At 38.2% G+C, this 21,930-nt stretch overlaps 1 protein-coding gene across 9 annotated transcripts in view; it reads right to left on the bottom strand.

Moving 5' to 3' along the window:
* gabrb2b (gamma-aminobutyric acid type A receptor subunit beta2b) overlaps positions 1-21,930 on the bottom strand; it is a 67,180-nt gene that overhangs the window by 26,498 nt on the left and 18,752 nt on the right. For all 9 annotated transcript variants that reach the window (XM_085363976.1, XM_085363982.1, XM_085363977.1 and 6 more), the window contains exon 4: positions 7,379-7,599. In XM_085363976.1, the coding sequence (XP_085220102.1) occupies positions 7,379-7,599 (221 nt within the window). The remainder of the gene's footprint in view (positions 1-7,378; positions 7,600-21,930) is intronic.

The raw sequence follows: 21,930 nt of genomic DNA, 5'->3' as shown, positions 1-21,930 counted from the left end.
TAAACTCAACTCGTCGTGTTTGGAGGAAGAAGAATACTGAGTTGCATCCCAAGAACACCATACCTACTGTGAAGCATGGGGGTGGAAACATCATGCCAAGGGGACAGGACGACTGATCCGTGTTAAGGACAGAATGAATGGGGCCATGTATCGTGAGATTTTGAGCCAAAACCTCCTTCCATCAGTGAGAACTTTGAAGATGAAACGAGGCTGGGTCTTCCAACATGACAATGATCCAAAACACACCGCCCGGGCAACAAAGGAGTGGCTCCGTAAGAAGCATTTGAAAGTCCTGGAGTGGCCTAGCCAGTCTCCAGACCTCAACCCCATAGAAAATCTGTGGCGGGAGTTGAAAGTCCGTGTTGCTCGGCGACAGCCCCAAAACATCACTGCTCTCGAGAAGATCTGCATGGAGGAATGGGCCAAAATACCAGCTACTGTGTGTGCAAACCTGGTAAAGACCTATAGTAAACGTTTGACCTCTGTTATTGCCAACAAAGGTTATGTTACAAAGTATTGAGTTGTATTTTTACAAATCTGTGTTTGTATTTAATCATTAGTTATTATTAAACTCTCTTCCACTCCCTTCTTTTCTCCTCTCTCTTTCTCTCCCCTCACCAACAATAGATTGTGGTGAATGGCTGCCCTTTCTGAGCCGGGTTCTTCCAGAGTTTTTTTTTCCTATCAAAAGGAAGTTTTTCCTTCCCAGTGTCCCCAAGTGCTTGTTCGTAGGGATTGTGTGATTGCTTGTCTTTCTGATATTGCAGGGTTTTTACCTTACAATATAAAGAATCTTGAGGTGACTGCTTTTGTGTTTATGGTAACGTATACGTAAAATTAGGGCTGTTCAATATAACGATATATATCAGATGGCGATATGAAAACGTCTATCGTTTCATATTACGCTACTGTTTGTTTCGTGGAGTCGCAAAATAAACTGTTTACGGCAATATTTTTCATCGTTTTGATGGTCACTGTAGAATTTCTTAAAGTTCTCTCTTTCTCTTATACTTAATATAATCACCCTACGGACGGACAAGCGACTGTTTTTATGTGTTGTCGTTAGCAACAATGACGGTAAAACCATCGCGTGGCTCTGCCGTCTGCTTGTTTATTTTCCACATAAACCTTTCACAATAAAGCTGAAGATCCTGTTGAGATTTTTCAAAATAAACCAAATCACGTGAAATAGTATGCACAGTGTTTACAGACGAGAAGCTAAAAAGAGCCATCAGGTAAAAAAAAATACTCAGAGAAAACTGCAGCTGTTTCAACTTATGTAACACTCGACTCCAGGTACACGACGCCCAGCTGAAAACACTTTACGGAAGTAGAGCTGCCGAGATTCACAGAATTTACAGAAAATGTAAAATTTTTGTGATCTATATACCGGTATCGTTGTCGGCACAATAAATGTCTTATATTGGGATATGAGATTTTGGTCATATCGCAATGCCCTACGTAAAATTAAATTGAATTGAACAGTACCGAATCTGAACAAACAACACTTAAATGTGGAGTTCCTCAAGGTTCCATTCTTGGACCTCCACCATTTAACGTACAGTATGCATGTTCCCTGTTGTTCAGATTACATAATATTATAATTTCCTATCATTGTTAGCCAGAATATACACAAAGAAAAAGAAAGTCTCTGCCAATAGAAAGTGTGACACTTAAATCTTGAAATCGTGGAGTCATTGGTTCACCTAATTTTCACAGCCACATAGCGACAATTACAGTCTCAGGCTTTTCCCATCTTTTCCCCAGCTTTTTCCCATTTAAAGCAAATACAAAAAAAAAAGTAGGAGATTACTTAATGTTACTTATAATTTCAATATTAATATTACACATTACTATTACTTTACAGGTATAGTAAAATAAGATCAGACAGCTCTTATGATAAACTTAAGTATTACTTTTTAAATATTTTTGCTAAGAAAAAGAAATGTTGTAATTTACTTAGTTATTCAAAAAATGGAAAAGCCATAGAAAGAATATTTTAGGACAGAGGATGTGAAGAGAGACAGTGAGCAGTCTATCATAACATTTCCTTCTAATGCCAGTAAAGAAGTTCAAAGGGAAGAGTTCTAACATTAACATGCTGTTTCATATTACACACCTCAGGGATTACCACCCCACAGAGTGTGACGGTGAGGTTGTTTGAGCCTAAGAGGTTTAGATAGATTCTCCTTTTCTTTCTCTCTTGTCCCCTGTCTTTGTCAGCATTTATTTCACACTGATGGATTTACTGCTGGTGATGGGGCTCTGTGGCTTCCATGTGTTTAACCAAGGAGTAAATTGCCGGTTACTTTTCGGCAACTTTCTGATCTCTGTGTCAAGTCGGAGTCACCGGTGTAGAACTCAGAGCACAAGCCTCTGGCAGGGCTTTTAGAAAACATAAATGTTATGCATGTTTGTATGAGGTAATGTGTGAGCATGTTACGTAGCTGTTACACTGTAGAAGTGTGCATCAGATTGCCTATGTTTACTGCTGTCTTGCTCTCCATTTACCCTCTCATTTCCCCCAGTTGTTCCATCCATTAAATGATGCAAAGCCACATTTTTCAGTCTGCTTACACTCCCTGGTTGCTAAAAAAAAAGAAAACATTCCCTGAAAAAGCTGCCAACCACACTAAGTCCCATATGTTGCATCACCTGCAGTGACCCTCCATATTTTTCAAGCTGTGCTCAGAGATTGGCTTGCTGGATTGATCTAACTTGTGAGGTCAAATCAGGGCCAAGTAGCTTTAAGGGAAGAGACTGGATTTCAGGCCAAAGAAATGTGCGGGCTGTTGGTCACAATCACAATAAATATGAGTGATTAATGCGTTGCAATGATTTACTTTTGTTTTTTACTTAAATATTCTCAGTCACTTATTTGTACTCAATTTATGCTGGTCTTAGTTTATAGTAGTTGCAACAGAAACATTTGAACTTTTACAGTCAAAAACATAACAAATAATTAATTGTACAAAAACATTATAATTTAGTACAGTTAAATTATACATACATAAAAAAATAGTAGGACTCAGAGAAGTAGGTCCCTTTTATTTGGGGTTTTCAGTGAAAAATATCGTAAATGTTCCTTGCACTGTACTTGGAAAGGAGTACCCCTGCATAATTGTAGTCTAGCCATTTTCTGTGATTATAAACAAAATACTCCACTCTGATTGCTGGCAGAGCTCAGAGCTCATTGAAACAGTGAATGTGCTGTGCACCAGAGCTGCATTATTTGATATTTAAGATAATGACAGCATTTAGAGAGTCATCATTCCCCATAGCCAGCTGCTTTCCACCCACTGTTGTCCATGAAAATATAGTAAGTAGGATGCTCTAGGTAAAACATTAACATTTAATCTTAATATTCAAAGACATTTTTTTGTTAATTCTCAATCAGGCATTAGTTGTGTATGCTAAGAGCTCTCCTAAAGCTGGGTTTAAAGGTGGGTATTTTTCAGTGATAAACACCCTATCTACCAACAAATACTCCCTATATATAACAAAGACAAAACACCAACTCTTGTTTTGGTTTCTCAGCCCAAAAATGCTTGCAGTCTTATTATTTTATATTTGCTTTTGCACAGGTAATATTTGCCCTGGAGTCAATTTTAGCTTTTTGCTTTTCTTGAAAGCAGCAACAATTGTGGGTTTAGTTCTAAAACATCTGCAGATGCTACATTTAATTATATTTTCAAAACATTTTTCTTTGTGACAGTACATCTTCCCGAAACACCACAGGTCACTGAACATGGTTGTAGGGATATTTATTTTTGTCATCCTGTAACTTCATATGCCAAAACTGCAGAAGTCCCTGCACCTGGCTTGTTTTCATCTAGAAATAAATCTTTTAAAAGCCTTTATAAAGCCTGAAATTGCTGTTTTATCTTTATGCGCCTATAATAACAAAATAGCCAAAATTTATTAATCTGTCACGGGTTTTGTTAGATATATGATGGACTTAGTTCAGACTGCTTCCAGTCTAACCTAAATCTAATCTTTTGAATTGCATCCACCTATCCATTTTTCTAAACCATTTATCCAAATAGAGCTGTAGAGATAGAGGGCACGTTCTAGAGAAGCTGATAGTCCATCGTGCCACTATGTTTTCGTCCTGATTTTATTATGCATTATTGTTACATTTTTTCATTCAAATATTTTTAATTGATGTCAGACTACAAGAATTTCCATTTGCATGAATTTCATCTTAATGCATGCTTGTGTCTACACATTTTTGTAGTCTAATTGAATTTATTAACATAATAAATTGAATAACTGCACAGCTTTAGTAGGTCTTCAGTGGGCATTAATATGCTGTATCTGCATGTGCTGTGTGGATTTATGAGCACTCACTGACCTGCACAAGATTCCATGACCCAATTTAGGATTTGCAAAAATCTGGTCATCCTACTTACATGATATTGAGTGTCAAAGGTGATGGATTTCTTCCCCCAATTTCAGTCTAATCCTACTCCATCCAAAGTAATATTTGCACTTTGTGTCAAGTTCTTCAGTGGATGGGAAACGTTCAAACCCATATTTCGTGTGATTATGGATTTTTTTTTCCATTTGGATATTGCATCAGTGTGTTGATAGCTGTTCATTTTACATTTAACTTGGATGACCTGACACAAGAATGATTTGTACTATTTGAGTTCTATCTCAGTATAATCTGACCTTCACAATCTGCTACTGCCTCGAGCTTTCTTCTGTTGGGTTTTGTTCACTTTAGACATTCTAGACATGAAGCACTTTGGCTTTGAAGCAACAGAGACTTTTTGGCTGCTGCTCGATCCATCAAAGTTTAAATCTGGTAGGTGTCCATTATATGAAAAGTTTATTGAACTGTGTGCAAGATAAGACAGTATAAATGAGAAATATATCAGTCCAAAACTGTTAAATACAAATGAATTAAAAACAAACAAAGGAAAACATTTCCTCCCAATTATAAAGGAAAGGTTTGTCAATTAAAATATTTTTATTATTCTTACACTACACTTTTAAAAGATTACTAGTGATATATTTTGCAAATATAGCTTGCTCTGCATAATTAATCAAGCAATTGATAGTATATGATGGGCAAACAAAACAATAATAACCTAAGAAGTGTAGCTAAGTGAACCCTATGATCAGGCCATTGAAATTTGCTGATGATACAGTGCTCATAATTATCACTTCATCTGCCAAAACAAGGAGGAGAAGTGGATTATCTGATGGTGCAGCTCTAACAACTTGCAGTTAAACATGCTTGGAGACACTGGGCTGCAATCCGTACTGACCACTCAAGCACACAAATTATTGAATAAATAATTAAAAAACAAAACAAAAACCCTACCAGCAGAAACTCAAAGCATTTTAAAATTATATTGAGTTTATTCTTGGCTCTTTGATCAATTTGCTATTTAGTTCTTCAACCATGCTTCAAAAAATTTGAAAAGGAGAATTCTCTCCAGCCTTTGTGCACCTTCAGGGTCAGGGAACATACAGGTAAAGTCATCCTGACCCCGAACATCTCTAGACAACCTTTTTGAGCTATCTCCCTAGCTGAAAAGAACAAATGATTTTGTTGATTTTCTTTCATGATTGGCCACGTGATTGGATTGTTAAAGTGGAGATCCTCTATAATGCAATGTGGCATAACATTTGAAAAAATCTTATAAAATTTAGAGTATTTATAGACAAATTCACAAAAAGAACAATACATCTCTAAAGCTTGTGTATGTTGTTTTTTTATCCCATTTTCTTTCATTTTCCCTTTTTTGCATGAGAGCTTTGGATTTCTTCCATGAAAATTGACTGTTGATTATTCTGATTTTAGCACAAGACAATGTATTATTTAGAATTTTCCACATAGTGCTTTCTTCTTCCATTTCTTCATCTCAGAAAAAATGTCTTATTCTTCCTTCTCCATCCTCTTTATCCAACAACAGCAATGAAGAGTATCACAGAAAAATATAATAGCAAGATTCCATTTTAATCCTCTTCTTAACACATCTCTCATCCTTTGTCTTGTGCTCTCTCAATCTCTATTAAATTTCACCGTCCCAGAGCAGATCCGGTTCATCGTCATGGTAGCCATTAAAGTGTTATGATTTTCAATAACATTTTATAGACTTTGGGCATAAGAGGCCTATTTACAAAATGAAATGATGAGACATCAGTGAGGAGTAAGAAACGCATGGTCATCATGTTAACTCAGAGAGGTTGAAACTCAGTGGAATGATCAATCAATTTATATAGTGCAACTAGGATTTCTGCTTCGGGTCTCTGGGAAAGAGCTAGGTTATGTCATATTATCATATCAAATACCTGCATGGAGGAAAACCATTGAGATATTTAAAGTAGTTGCCCTCCTAAAAGTTTGTTTTAAAAAACGTTGCAAAAGTTGTGGTGTTTTTTAGGTAGAGAAGTATCTTGCTGAATGTGTACAGCATCGTTGTCAGCAAAAATTACCAATCATACTTCATAATTTGTCACCTAATGCTCTTTGATTTTCAGTAGGTTAAATAAATTTAATGGCTTAAATATTTAATCATCTCACAGTGTTAGTCAACCCCATCAAAATTACTTTGATCGTGAAAATGTTTAACTATTGTTAGGAAGAAAAAGTAATCTAACATCATTTATGCAAATCTAGTTGACATGTAGTAACATTGGGGTAACGGGAAAAAAACCCCCAATGTGCTCAGAAAGGTGTAGCTGGCAAGGCAACAACAGAAACGGTTTTATTAGCAGTGGTACTGAAGAACAAGATCTAAACTAACTGAAATGACATTTACAGAGTTCAGTGTGCTGTAGCTGACTATCTAATCAGCCTTCAAATGAGCAATGTTAGTACTGAACGTCCCTGGATCTCGAAAGAAACAAAAAAGTAATTTAATTTCAGATGAACTTTCAAGGCTTTACACCTACAGCTATTCTAAGTACATCTGCTTTTTATACTTGGTGGTGAGGTAAATTATGCAGAGAGCATGCAAAAGACTTGAATTTAGTGTTACACAAGCCTTTAGTGAGGCTTGGCTTGGTGATGTGCAGACGTCTTTTAAATGAGGACACAAGTAGGTCACTTCCTCAACATTATCATTTTTGCTTAGGGGGAATGTTGCACCTCCCATCAGTAGTTTTCTTCATCTGGCTCTAATGAGCTAATTACTGACTTGGTCCAGTGCAGCAATGGTTGTCTCACTGTTACCTCACCTGCAAGATTTTCTTTTTTCCAGGATGTTTTCAAGATGTTTAAAATAGAAAGTATGCTGACAAGGATTAAGTATGAATTGTTTGACAACATGAAGTAAAAGGTCATGCAGCATTTGTGCATATAACATTTTAGTTCTTGTTCTTGTGTTGACAAAAATGTTATTTTAAGAGATTAAAATCTCACCTTAGACCATATAATACGGTACCATCTGGGTGCAGTCGGATCATTCTGTTTTTTACTGTGACACCATGGACAAACGATTTCTTGTCGTTGAGGAAATAGGTGTCAGGCACCCAGAGCTGGTCAGCGACCCGGTTATCTAAGGTCAGGTTGAGGGGGATGTCAGAGTAGGACAGCCGCTTGTCTCGCCATGCCTGCTGGAAGTACATTGTCAATGTGTAGTCCTGCAAGTGCACAAAGATGGGCAAAGGAGGACAGAGAAAAGAAAAGAGCAAGAAAATAGAGGGTAAAGATAAAATGGTAGGAAAGGAGTTGGGGAAGCATGGAGGAAAGATGAATAAAACAGAGAGATGGAGAAAAACAACAGAAGAGGTGGTTACTTCCCCCCAAAAAACAAGCATTTTACACAGCTGGTCTGTAAGACTTTTCTTATGCAAACTCCTAGATTAGACCAGACTAGACAGGCTTCAATATTGGATGAAGTTCACTTTAAAGCAAATGAAATAGTAGCACTACAGGCCAAAAAACCCCAGTACAAAGCAACTGGGAATTCCTTCTGTTCATAGAAACATGAGGTTAAGACAGATAGTGTGAAAGAGTGTGTATGTGTCAGAGAGAGGAAGAGAGCGAGGGAGAAAGATGGCTCGTGTTTGGTGTGTAAGTGTGTGTATGTTTTTGTCAGTATGGCTGTGGAGTATAGCACATGTCAGTGGCATGTCCAGTTGGTTTAATGCGAGTGTTTGTGTATTTTTGACTCATGTGACTCATACATAGAAGAGAGAGAGAAAGACAAAGCAAGAAAGACCGCATATTTGAGAAAACTCTAAATAACCTCCAAGCAACCTCAAAAAATAAGTTTTACCGAGTATTTCCTAAATGCTCTATTTCCTTTGACAGTGGCTGTCTTTCTGGGATTAAGAACTGTTTGGGTTTGCTGTGTTGTGCTTGCATAACATATTCACCCATCTACTGTTTGCTCAGCCCAAAAGTGGAACGCCAGATATCTCAGTCAAGTCAAATGAAGAAATGTATAGAAAGCGCACTCTCTCACAGAATGTATTCGAGTTGCAGAAATCACTAACAGGAAAGGATTTTGGCTTTTGCTTAATGTTCTCCTAAGACGTGGAAATCTAGAACCAACAGTAACTGTTAGTAATGAGACAGAGAGCTCACCTGCCTACCACACAACTAAGGGCTCAGCTTATCAAAGGAAAGCTGAGCTCTTCTTTAGTTCAAAATTTGTTAAAACCCTTAATAAATTCTATACATTTTGATCATTGTAGTTCTATGTGTGACCTGAATTAAGCTGAATGGTATTCCTTTTTTTTCTGCCACTGGCTTTTGGATTTGGGCAGTAGTTCTGCTGTGAAGCAATGTTTTGATAAGAGAGTTCCTGTTACAAGCATTCAAGGTTGAGGGTGCATGGAGTGCAATGCAAATTACTTCTGACTGTTTATTTCACTTCTGCAATTAGTGGGGTAATGTGCCAGGAAATGTACCACTGCAAAAACAACTACATTAGCAAACCTTAAAAAAAAAGATGATCAAATAAATCCCTCAAATCTACTATGTGAGCCAGGATGTTGACTGTGATCTTAGCATTTAAATTCAAAGAGCAGCAAGCACTGACTGTGATTTCTGTCACAGCTAATTTAGGCTTGCTATCACCTTGCTCTGTCTGTAAAATGTCATGACAATAATACAACATTACAGTAAATACTGACACCAACATTAAATCACACAGAACATGCAACTTGTAGGATGTTACTGAAAAAAAAAGAGAAATGGTGATATGAGCTGCAGTTATGGAAGCACAATTTGCTCAATTTGTTTATTTCTGAATGCAATTGTTTATCACGAAGTTTGTATACAACACTGCACAGCATTGTCCACAGCTCAGTCTATTGAACTATTTATTTGTATTATTTAATCTTATATTTTTATATAGCTAACATTGCAGCTTCCTTCCACTTATGTTGTATTAAAGCTGACCTTGTGGCCTAGCAGGTGAATAAATGATCAAACTCTCTACACTAGCAAAACTGAACATGAGGATTTGTCAGTAAAAAACTGGTTTTGTCAAAATAAACCCATAAGTCATAGCGGTAGATGTGAAAAACATCTACTGCTGTAATAATACAGTATCATTCTATATTGTACTTTACAGTATAGAGCAGTAGTACAGTACTTTTGTGGTAGAAACTATGCTGTCAGTAACCGGCAATGAATATATGAATAAATGTACAAGGAAATCTGATCTACAGTGCACACATCACCTGAAACTCATAGAGCAGCTTAATAATTTATTTTTTAAAAAAATACAAGAAGTGTGATAAATTGCAAGAAAATTCCCTGTTGGTAAATCTGGGGCACGTTAAAAATAGTCAAGCCAGCAGTCAGATGCTCATGTAGCTTACTGCAGTAAGAAGCCTACCAATCATCCATGAAAAACTAAGTTAAACAAACTTGCTGTCTCAGGGAACTTTTTGTCATGACTGGCACATCCACTTCCTGGCAAAGAGGCTGAACATGCATTTTTGAGTATGCCTGTTGGCTACAGATCTGACATCCAACAGCACCTTGGGAACTAGAGGCTTGGATATCGACTGTATGGAGTCAGGAAAATGGAAGCAGCTTTCAGAGTAAAACCGCTGTCTGACTTAAATCGGTTTTGTCATGTTGTTGTTGTTTGTACCTTATTTGGCTTGGGTGCTGACAACCATGAGTTTGGGAACTGGGTTTTTCAAGACATAAACAGTAGAGTGGCAATACTAGCATCCAATACTATAATTAGACTTGGAATAGGAACAGAGTGACACTGGTAAATTTAGGGTCACACATAGTTTGGAATTGTGTAAACACCCATTTCATATAATTTCATTATAGTCTTTGTGCCATTTACATGGATTCATCCATATAATACCTTACTGGCAATAAATCAAGAATGTACATTATTTACTTAATTTATGATAAAAATAATAAAATAATAATAATGGGAAACCTTACTTCTGCATCTCCATTTAAAAGTTCATTAGGAGGCTTAATAACATGTTGGAAGACTTTTGGAAACAAGAGATGCTAAAACCCAACGTTAAAGAGACATTAAAATTAAAACAAATGTTTTATTGTGTCTTTTCAGTAAATAACTATAGTCATCTAATTTCTGGGTAGCCTCAGTCTTGCGCCAACAGATCCTTTACTGCACGTGCTGCCTTTGCAACATTTCTGTCCCGGATTGGAGGTTACGTAACAGCTCACACTCTGCTCTTTCTGCCATGCTATGCACCACAGCACGTGTGACTGAAGAGATGCTTGTTGAAATGTTCCCCTCCTATACTATCTCTGATGCCCTTATTAGACACAGCATCACACAAAAGCATTCATGTGATACATGGAACAATAGGAATGCTTTTGTACCTCTTCCTCACAAACACACAGATGTTTTTGTCTGGACACTGAAAATGACATTTCAATTATGTGTTGCACCTTTTTACAAATGTTCCTTGTAGAACTGCAGTTTGTACACAAGGGTCTGTTAATGTGTTGTAAATGTGTATGCTCTTCTTGTGGCATTACAGTCTTGACTAATAAAGGAATACAAGAAAAGAACCGTGATTTTTACCTACAACTCTCTACAAGTTTTCCATTCTTAAAGAATTATTTGCACTACATAATAACTTTTTCGATCTTATGTTGCACTCACAGTTAGGTCCATATCTATTTGCACAATGACAATATTGTGGCCGACACACAGAGACGACACTGATGATACTTTCATCGTGATTTCTTTCACGCTCAAATTCAGAGCTCCAATGAACAGATGTTTCATCTGCATAGTCTGATCATTTAGGTATAGGACTCTGAACTGTTGGGATTATGTGTAAATTTGATTATAATTTGTAAACAGTTAATTCAATGCTTTTGATTTAAAGGTTAAAATTGTATCTTTTTGATTCAATATCCACTCCAATGGTGCACAGAGGCAACATCACAAAAAACAAAACAAAACTGTGCCACTGCCCAAAAACTTCATTTAAAGCCACAATTCCCACAAGGCAAAGTCCACTTTCTGAATTTGAAATACTCTTTAGAAATAGTGTAAAAAAATAAATAAATAAAGGACAGCCTTGGTGGAAAAAGAAGGGTGTTAAATGGCCTGCGGTTTGGTTATTAAACTGAGTGAATGTTTCAGTTGTCATCCCTGAGAGCCTATTATTGCACACCGATCTGCTTGAGGAGGCTGTGGTTTGCTGAGCAGGACAGGCCCTGTGGAGGTGCCACTGTGGCTAGTTTACAGTGAACATAAAGCTCCCCTCAAAAACAGTTATAGTGCATCTCTCTTGTGGAGGAAAGAGGTTGTAAATCACCAGAATAACTGCAGCGGGTGTGTGCATGTAAGTGCAAGGGAGGCTGTCATAACAACAGTCATAATGAGCATCGGTATATAAACTATGCTGGAGAGAGATAGAGAGATGGAGAGAAATGAAAAAGGAGACAGAGTGAAGCAGGAAGAATGATATTGAATTTACTGTGCTCCCACACTGTCAAAGAGGGGACAATGCGAAGTGATCATTAAATTTTCACACACAACCCTATGACATGATCCATTATATCTAATAACCAATATCCAATTCAGCAGGATGCTTTACACTCTGCAATAATTGTTTCTTTTTGGAAGGTTAAATATATTATTAGAGTTTTTTGGAACAACTAAAAAAAGAAATTCTATAATCTATAAGACAGTTGGTCAAACTGCTTTTGATTGCTTCTCTATAACATGTTGTTAGTAAGTAAGTCTGTTAAAATACTGTAGAAATTTTATTTTACAGAAATTACAACTCCATATATAGACACTGGAAATATATAGTACTCTTCTGAAAAAGCAGTAAAGTCAATCATGTCATGGGTGCACTCCACTCTATATCCTGCTGTAAGATTGTTTCTATATGCTTATTCTGCTCAGCTTGCCATCAGCATTCATCGCTATAGAGGTACTGTCATTATAAGTCTTAAGTTGCAGCTATCTCAGTGAAATGCAAATGGGAAAGGCGACAATTATTTCCCAGAGCATATTCAAGTAAGTCCTTTAGACTGCTTATAATCTTGAGCTATCTTACTCCTAGCTATGGATGATGACCCTCAATTAGTCGTAATGACCAGGATTTCTTCTAAAATAAAACAAATCTGTGTTTAATCCAAGCACGTATCTTATCTAAAAACAGTACACGGGAGAGTTATGAGTCATAAACAACACAGAAGAACACATGGAAAGCCCCTCCATCCACTTAGGAAAGTGATTCAATTCCAGACAGTTTAGGTCAGGCCATTATGTTGAAAGAGTGACAAAAAAGATACTCACAGTCACGCACTAAATTAAGTGATAATCAGTAGCTCTATATAGTATAAACTACCTAATGCCCATGTGTGTATATGTATCTTAAGTGAGCAGGTAATCTGCAACAAACTTCAACATATTCTGAAAGGCCATGCAGATGGTTTGTTCCCGAAATGCTCAAACTATTATTTCTGTCATAAATTGTCCTTGAATATCTTTTCTCCAGTACACTAGAAAAAAATAAAACTAAAGCTCCTTCTACATCTTTTTCAAATACATTGTTGAAGACCAGTTTTGTGAACTCACGAAGAAGAAAAACTACTGAAAACCCCAAAATAAAGGTGCTCCAGCTACCCAGTCTGACCTCGTCAACCCCACTCATCCTTCAAGCCGCCCTGTCTACTAACCCTCTCATCCTCATCGCTGCACGGCATTAAAGCTTTTTCTTCAGGTCTTTCTGTCTTATTCTTTTTTGTCTTGTGTTGTAAGCCCTTGTATAAACTCTGCTTATTTTTTCTTCTTGTTTTTGGAAAAATAAGTAAAACAACAAAAAACAAAAACAACAAAAAACAAACAAACTATATAGTAGCATACTTTTTTTTATCAGCGTCTTACCAAGACGACACAAAAATATATACAAGCATCCATTTGTGATCTACATATTTGTTTTTGAGTACAGGTTTTACATTGAATGCTCTTCCTGATACAATTATCTCAATTTTTTCTAGTGAATGATAAAATATTTTCTTCATATTTAGGGGAGACAAAAAAGATGGTATGTTTTTGCATTCAACTTCAACCAATTATCCAGTATCAAGTCTGGGTCACAGGGGCCTCAGTCTAAGCAGAGGCACCCAGACATCCTTCTCCATAGGTAACTTTTCCAGTATATTGCCTTTAGCATGTCCTAGGACTCCCTCGGAGCTTCCAGCAGGACATGACCAAAACACCTGACTTAGGTGGCTCCAAAGAGACATCCTAGTTAGATGTCAAATTAACTCACTACACCTTTCTCCCTTTCCCCTTGCTTCTAAACAAAACAGTAACATTAGAACGCCACATTAGAACTTGGGGCAGCAAGTTCTCTCCAACCTGGAGTGTCCATCTTTTTCCAGTCTGAAGCCACGACCCTCTCATAGTTTCAGACTTGGAGGTGCTATTTCTCATCCCAAGCACTTCCCGCTCAACTACAAACCACTCCAGTGTAAGCTGGAGTTCGTGGCTTGGTAAAGTCAAAAGCACAACATCAGCAAAAGGCAGAGACAACATCCTGAAATCACCAAACCTGATAACCTCAACCTCTTGGCTGTGACCTGGCTGAGTGGCTGACTCTAAGTCTGAGTTATTGCTACCAATGTAAAACAAGCTCACGCTATGGTAGCACACGGACTGGACTCAGTAGCTTGCAACAACTGGACTGATATCTGACACTCTGAACAACTCTAAGGACACCCTGAAGGATGTGATTGGATACCTCGACTAAGTCCACAAAACATATTTATTGGGCAAACTCCCACTGGTCCAGTATTTTGCAACCAGGATGCAAACCAAATTGTTGCTATTGAATATGGGGTTTGACAAATGGAGGTAGCTTCTTCAGTACCCTGGAACAGACCTTCCCAGGGAGGCTTAAGAGTATTGGAATACACCCTCCAGCCAATCTTGAGGTACCAGTCCATGTAATGTTGCAGAGGTGTGTGTCAGCTAACCTAGGTCAGGCCCACAATATCCGGGGCATTAAGAAACTCAATGTGAACTTCATTTGACCCAACTTCTTAGTGGCAGGGTTGTTTAATTATCTACTCCAGTGATTGGCACATTATTTGCCTAGTCCGCAGACTTCTCCCAATATGGGAATTGGATTGAGGAAATGCAGCAGCATTCCATTATCACTGTATACTGTGTGAGCAGAGCAGCGCTTTCCCCTTCTCAGCAGGCTTATTCACTCCTTCACACACATTCATACAAGCATATTTTTTTTAGTGTCTACATGCTTTCTATCTAAACTTCACAAACACATTCACACTCTGATGAATGCATTGGGAGCAACTCAGAATTCAGTATCTTGCCCAAAAATACTTTGGCAGACTGGAGCAGCCAGTGATCAAACCACTAACCTTCAAACTACAACCTACTCCACCTTCTGAGACACAAACACCCCAACAGTTTGGAAAAATCAGTTTAAGACCAACATGGCTGCCAAAGCTGCATTCCACTTGGCCTACCACCCTTGAAAAGGTCTTTTTAGCTTGATGGCCCTCTGTTCACCTTCAGTTTATGGGTTGCCACCACAAGTATAGGCCCCAACTGTGTTAAAGCCACAGCTCCATACAGACATTTTAGCAATGCAGGTGTGGAACATGGTACACTGCCACCTTATTGAATGGTACACTAGGACGGTACACCACCTGATCCAGGTTACTACCAAGTTGTGTTCAGCTGATTGCTCAGCTCACACTCTATTTAGTGTTTATAGTATATATACAATTTTAAAGCTTAAGGAGTATATATAGCTATATATTCTAAGGCATAATGTAACTTAGATATGGTAAAGAAATTAACAAAAACTGTGAACCAAATACACAAAGCAGAAAAATAAATAGCAGAAGTCATGGAAAGTGATTTGTTTTGATTGTAAGTGAACAAGGCTGGACTAGAGTGGGAATACAAAGTCTACATCAAAAGAGAAAAGGTGAGGGCCAGAATAAGGATTACTAAATACTATAGATCTCCTTCTTCTAACTAACCTTGAAGAAAGTTTTCCTATTGAGAGATGTGGAACAGTGTGGTTAGTTTGCAGAAAGGAATTGTGTGTGTGTGTGTGTGTGTGTGTGTGTGTGTGTGTGTGTGTGTGTGTGTGTGTGTGTGTGTGTGTGTGTGTGTGGGGTGGAGTGGAGAGGTATGGGGGCAAATGAAAGGCACTGGAAAGCTCAGTGGAACGGTAATGCAAATTGCTTTTATTCTCACTGCTCTTCATTCCCAGTCAGCACCAGCTATGACCTCCCTCTGAAACATTGTCTCCCCTCCATTTTTATTTCCTCATCTCCTCCAACTATTTATTTTTTTCTTATTTCATGCTATTTTTTCCCATTTGAGCTCAGATTTTCCCCACTCCTTTGATGAATATCCTTCCATCTATTTCCCCTGGAGCTTTTCCTCTCTCCCTAGATTCTTCTCTCCATCTTTCTTAATCTCAGAGGACTTCTTGTTGCATTTACTGCATGTGGTTTGGGAAATAAATAGGTGGGAATTCATCAATGGGGAATTTTAATAGCTGGTATCATGATCACTAAGCAGATGGAAGCCATCTTGAGAACATGAAATTTCCCCTTGTGGGACTAATAAAAGTATCTTATCTTATCTTATCTTATCTTATGACAGGTGGTGTATCAGCCTCTAAGGTGCTATATGAGTTCTGTAGCTGTTCAATTCCATTAAGGATTCTGATTTAAATATCTCCTCTCCAGTTTATTACCCCAAACTGTATATCCTGCATTCAGGTAAAATCAACCAAATTTTGACTGAAAAAAACACAAAACAATGATTTTCATATTTAACACATTCACCTAATTTTGTTTAAATTTATTTCTGAAGTGCAGTAACCTTGAATACTGGGGTTGAATACTAAAGCATCCTGACTGTAAGGCCTCTATCACTCTTTCTGCTTCATTTTCTTTGTTCTTCCTCTATTTTGCAATATCTTTAGTGAGGACGAGAAGTGATCACTTCGCCACTCACCCATATGCCCATACTTTAGTACACCAGTACTTCAGTTCCTCCAAAAAAGCCCTCCAACAACAAGTGGCTTTCAATTTCCTGTCTCCCATGGCCCTCACCCCATCATCGACAGGGTACGGGAAACCTGGAATAGGGCACAGCATTTCTAAAGAAGTCTAATAATAAAAATCCATCCCTCCAGAGCAGAGTGACATGTATTTCTCAGTCTGGGGTTATGATTCAGAGCTGTATCTAGAACAGCTTGCACACTGCATGGAGTAAATAGGCAACAGGAAACCACACAAGGGCTGCTGCGGGGGTTTTGTTTGGCCTGTTTGCTCCAGAATTAATAACACTAGTATTTGTTTATAGGTGGTCAAGCAGATGCAAAAAAAATAAATGAGTTTTTTTAAATCATATTTTTCAGTGATTAAACCTCATAATCACAAGTGTAAGCAAATTTAAGGGATTCTTGTAAAATTTTCCCAAATTATTAGGACCAGTATTATTAGTGTTCTCTTGATTAATACATGAGATTGGAGTGATAAGAGTAGCAAATGTGAGTTTATTAGAAAGAGTATGATCAATTTTGTTTGTTGCTCAGGTCTTGAGATTTAATTTCCATGAGGATATTTATCTGACCAAAACTGTTTATACTCTTTTTATATATAAAATACATCATCTGGTCAAAATCCAGACGATGTATTTTAATAACTGCCAGATTCTTGTTTGTTTACTTTGCTTAATCTTTCTTTCCATCATGTAGCTCCTGTCTCTCTATTTTGTCTCTTTCTGTGTGTCACCCATTTTCCCCCTCTATACTTTTCATCATTTACTTTGGCCTGGACATAGCTTTCAAAAGCGATCGCTGAAGGTGAATTGAATTTAGAGGAACCTTTATTTCCCAGAGTTCTCCCAAAGCAGAGGTTAAAATCTTTGCCAGTTGGCAGCTGTGTAGCGTAACTGACTACATACAATTTATTAGAGATGATTGGAGCATCTGCAGGCCCTTTTGCATCCCCGGAGAGTAGTAGAGTGGAGTGGCAATTCAGAGAGGGGGTCAGTGGGGGGTGATGGGGAAGAGAAGAGAGGACAGAGTAGGACGCAGATTATTAGGGTGCTTTTGAATTTCACTGAAAGACAGGGTGTAGCTGATGGAGCTTTCAATCTCATTCACATCAGATGGCTAGCTAGCCAAAGAGATGAAGGGGAAAAAAAAATTAGTCTGTCTCAGTGCATGTTATTTGTTCCACTTACCGCTCCTGCTTTCAAAGATTGCATGTGTGGGTTTTGGGTGGGGGTATGTGTGTGTGGGCAGGTATATGTGTGTGACCTGCATGTCTCATGACGCTAAATGTGTGGTGCACACTGCATGCATATACTCATTTGAAAACTTGTCAAATATCTACCTTTCTGATGCTCCTGAGGCTCTCTACAACTATCCTTTTACTACAGCACATATACAATGCACATAGAAATACGCTGATCTACTGGACTCCAGCATCTCATGCATTATGGACGTTTGGGGAACTGAGGAAGAACCTGTTTGTTATTCAAGTTGTGTAACAAGAAGTACACAGCACACATACACATTGTCAACAGTGAGCTAATGCAGTATCTCCAGATCGAAGGAAAATATACAACCACAGTGAGCATAAAAAAATTGGCTATAAAGATATGCATGACCCACAAATACAGTTTATTCCAGTTTACCTATGTAGCTAGGAGCAAATGTCTCTTTCTTTTTCATGCACATAGTTTTGTGACTTCAGATTTGATGGTCTGAATACAGTATCTCCTTGAGCTAGGATACCCTTGAAGAAGCAATATTTCCTCACAGCTGGATTGACCTACAATACACACAGGGGTGCTTTAGGGGTGTCAGTGCCAAAATGTATGTATGTGTATGTGGGGCAATGCCATACAAGGATAACACTAGAAATGTGTTATTGTGGACCATAATTCTATCTGTCTTGACAACACTACAAAAACATATAAAATATCAGTGATGGGAAGGGCATAAAGTGGAATGATAACTGCAAAGCCATTTTAAGTACGAACAAATGATGATTTGAAACAGATGACCTACATACTTGAACTTGCATTGCTTTCACTGAAACTAAATGTAATAGGTTGCAAATGTATCACTTTTTAGGAAGGTGCAAGTCCATATATGATAGTGCGGGAGAGATCCTAAGCAAATAGATCAGTTTGAATTGTTTTGAGAACTATATTTGCCATCATGAATGTATACCATTAATAATCTCAGATGAGCATCAAGAAGCCTTAATGCTCAAAGTGCTCTACAAACAAAAATACAATTCAACATTTTTTCATATTTCACCTTCCATTTAAAAATATTTAAGTATCTGCTTCAAAAAGTACACAGAAGACAGTAACAGGTAAGTTTCTTAGATTTGTGTGCATTTACTAACACACCAATTAGGCATTCAAAAAACATTGAACTTTGATATTTAATTAATAATAAAATCTCCTTTGGCCACAGTTACTTAAACATTAACTTTTAATCGGAAACTTTAGTCATGCATACTATTCAAGATGACTATAGGGCAATCCGTTTTCACACAGCTGTGTTAGTGAAGCCATATTCTTTGAATGTCCAATGTGAATAAGTCCCTTGAGATCATGTCTGTTTGGTTAAGGTTTGAGGTCTTACATGGCAACTCCAAAAGGCTGAATATCTTTGTGTGGTTTGATCTGTCTAATGTGGAACCAACCTGGGGGATTCTGTAGTCTAACTGGGAGACTTCAACGCTCATGTGGGTAATGTGTGCAAACCACAGTCTGTCCATAACAAACACCATGTTCAAAAATAAGGGTATCCATGAGTGCATGTACACCAGGATACCCTAGGTCGCAGGTTGATGATCGATTTTGTAATCGCATCATAAGAGCTACCATTAATTCCGCACACACGTGAAGAAAGGTGCTGAGCTGTCAACTGATCACCACCTGGCCATGAGTTAGATCAGGTTGCAGGGGAGGATGCTGGACAGACCTGGGGTCACTAAACGTATAGCGAGGGTAAACTGGGAACACCTGACAGAAGCCCCCATCCATGAGTTCTACAAGTCCAACCTCTGGCAGATGTTCAACAGTGTTCCAAGAGCAAGTGGGGACATTGAGTCCTAATGAACCATGTTTAGCACTTCCAATGCTGAAGCTGCTGAACTGACCTGTGGCCGCAAGGTGGTTGGTGCATGCTATGGTTGTAACCCCCAAACCAGATGGTGCACACTGGAGATGAACAGAGCCATCAGGCTGATGAAGGAGACTTATCCATCTTGGTTAGCCTTTGGAATTCGGAGGCAGCCGATAGATACCAACAGGCCAAGCAGAACGTGGCTTTGGTGGTGGCTGAAGAAAAATCTCAGCTGTGGGAGGAGTTTGGAGAGGCCACGGAAAAAGACTGCCTGAAAGAGATTCTGGCAAACTGTCAGGCGACTAAGGAGGTTCTCTTTTTCCACTGTGTATGGTGGAAGAGTGTGGGTGAAGTGCTGCTGATTTCAACTGAGGATATTTTTGGACAGTGGAAGGAATAATTCAAGGACTTAATTAATCCCATCGACAAGTTTTCCATAGAGGAAGCAGAATTTGGGGACAAGGGGGATGACTCGTCCATCACCGGGGGCAAGGTCACTGAGCCAGTTAAACAACTCCTTAGTTGCTTGAAAACTCTAGATGTTGTAGGGCTGTCTTGGTTGACACACCTCCACGATGTTTAGTGGAGATCAGGTGCAGTACCTCTAGATTGGCAGATTAGGGTAGTGCTTCCCATTTTTGAAGAAGGGGACCGAAGGATATGCTCCAACTAGAGGTGGATCACACTCCTCAGCCTCTATGCCAGGGTGCTGGAAAAGAACTGGTCATGTCCATGGTCATGGAACACTGGAACACCTCCTTACCCCCTCAATGATACTTTAGAGTACATGACATTTTGCCCAAGTGGTCTACATGTGTTTTGTGGACTTGGAGAAGGCATTCGACTGTTTCACTTGTGTGTTCTGTGAGAGGTGCTTTGGGAGCATGTGGTATCTGTCCCACTGCTAGGAGCCATTCGATCCTTATATAACTGTTCGAAGATAATTATTTTGTTTATCTACAATTGTAACTTCGACAGTGATCTCACAAATTCCCAAAGGTCTGATGAACATTTTAAGCCATTGCAATGTGCAGAAAAAAAACCTTATTTCATATATGGGAGTGACAAAAAGTACAGTACTTTCTTCTGGCTATCAAGTTGTACCACCATTTATCAATCAAGAAACTGTTAGTATTGCAATATAAAATGTATTTGTTTTGTCCGTTCTCTCTAAGCTTTTCTTTTCCCCCCTCTTTCTCATGATCTCCCAAATGGTCATGGCAGAATGCTGCCCCTCCCTGATAGCGGTTCTTCCAGAGGTTTCTTCTTTTCCTTCTCATTGTCACCAAGTGCTTGCTCATAGGTGTTTGCTCAACTGATTGTTGGGGGTTTTCCTTATAATAGTTTCTTTGCCATGTAATATAAATTACATGTTGTTGTTAATGGAATTGAACTTAGGAAATGTACTTATTATATTATACATACATAAACACAAATCACAGTTAGAGAGAGAAGTACGAGAGAGAGAATCTGCAACAGCAAAAGGAAAAGCCCTTCAAAAGACTCATTTCATACTTTATCACAGCTGTCTATACAAGGTTGAATAAGATAGAAATTGTTTCATGATTCATATTCAACACGGGTGCTGGACATAAAACTCCCTTTAATGGCACAACAGGCAACCACAGAACTTGTTCTATCTTGTTGGAAACAAATACGAGAGGGAAAATCATACCTAGCCCATACCTAAGACTATGATCAATAAGCTTGTATTGTCTGTGTTTTGGGTTTTTTTGGACCGAAAACTAGCCATCTAAATTTAAACTAAACTTGTAACTTGCATAAAAGTAACAATGCTAAAATGCTTTCCCATAAGACAGAAGTGAGAGCAAACATATCCTTTAGGCCAAGTGCTACTGCTGCATTACACCGCTCAGCGCTATCCCATTATCAACTCTGTGCCACGTTCAACTGCTGTGAAAACCAATCCACACCCCCTGGTTCTCCTGCCAAGCCATTATCAACTTCTCGTATTTTGACAAGCTGCGATAAAGTAGGATATAGTCCTGTGCTCCATTGACAGCTAGTATCATGAGTTTTCACACACTGTAAAATCTATGTTATTGCCAGACATGAAGCAAATCATGTGACCAACAGTCAAATTTATAGCAAAGATAAACAGTCACAAACACGTTAATAAATCTGTTTAATCAGAGAAGGAAGAAAATATATACACACAAGAATATACACAAGGAAAAAAAATATTGTAACTTTGTAATTGCTGGCCTCATGTAAGGTTTATTAAAAGATTAGCGTCAAGAATCTTCCAAATAACTTTCTCATTTGGTTTGTTATACATTATAGTTATTGCAACTGACAACATTCTCAGTTGGTTGGTAA

This window comes from Diplotaxodon limnothrissa, linkage group LG10 (genome assembly GCF_057381915.1).
Source record: "Diplotaxodon limnothrissa isolate DT_005_m linkage group LG10, D_limnothrissa_male_GT1.1, whole genome shotgun sequence".
NCBI classification, from domain to species: domain Eukaryota; kingdom Metazoa; phylum Chordata; class Actinopteri; order Cichliformes; family Cichlidae; genus Diplotaxodon; species Diplotaxodon limnothrissa.
Note: the sequence above shows the minus strand (reverse complement) of the source record. Positions and strands in the feature narration are given on the sequence as shown.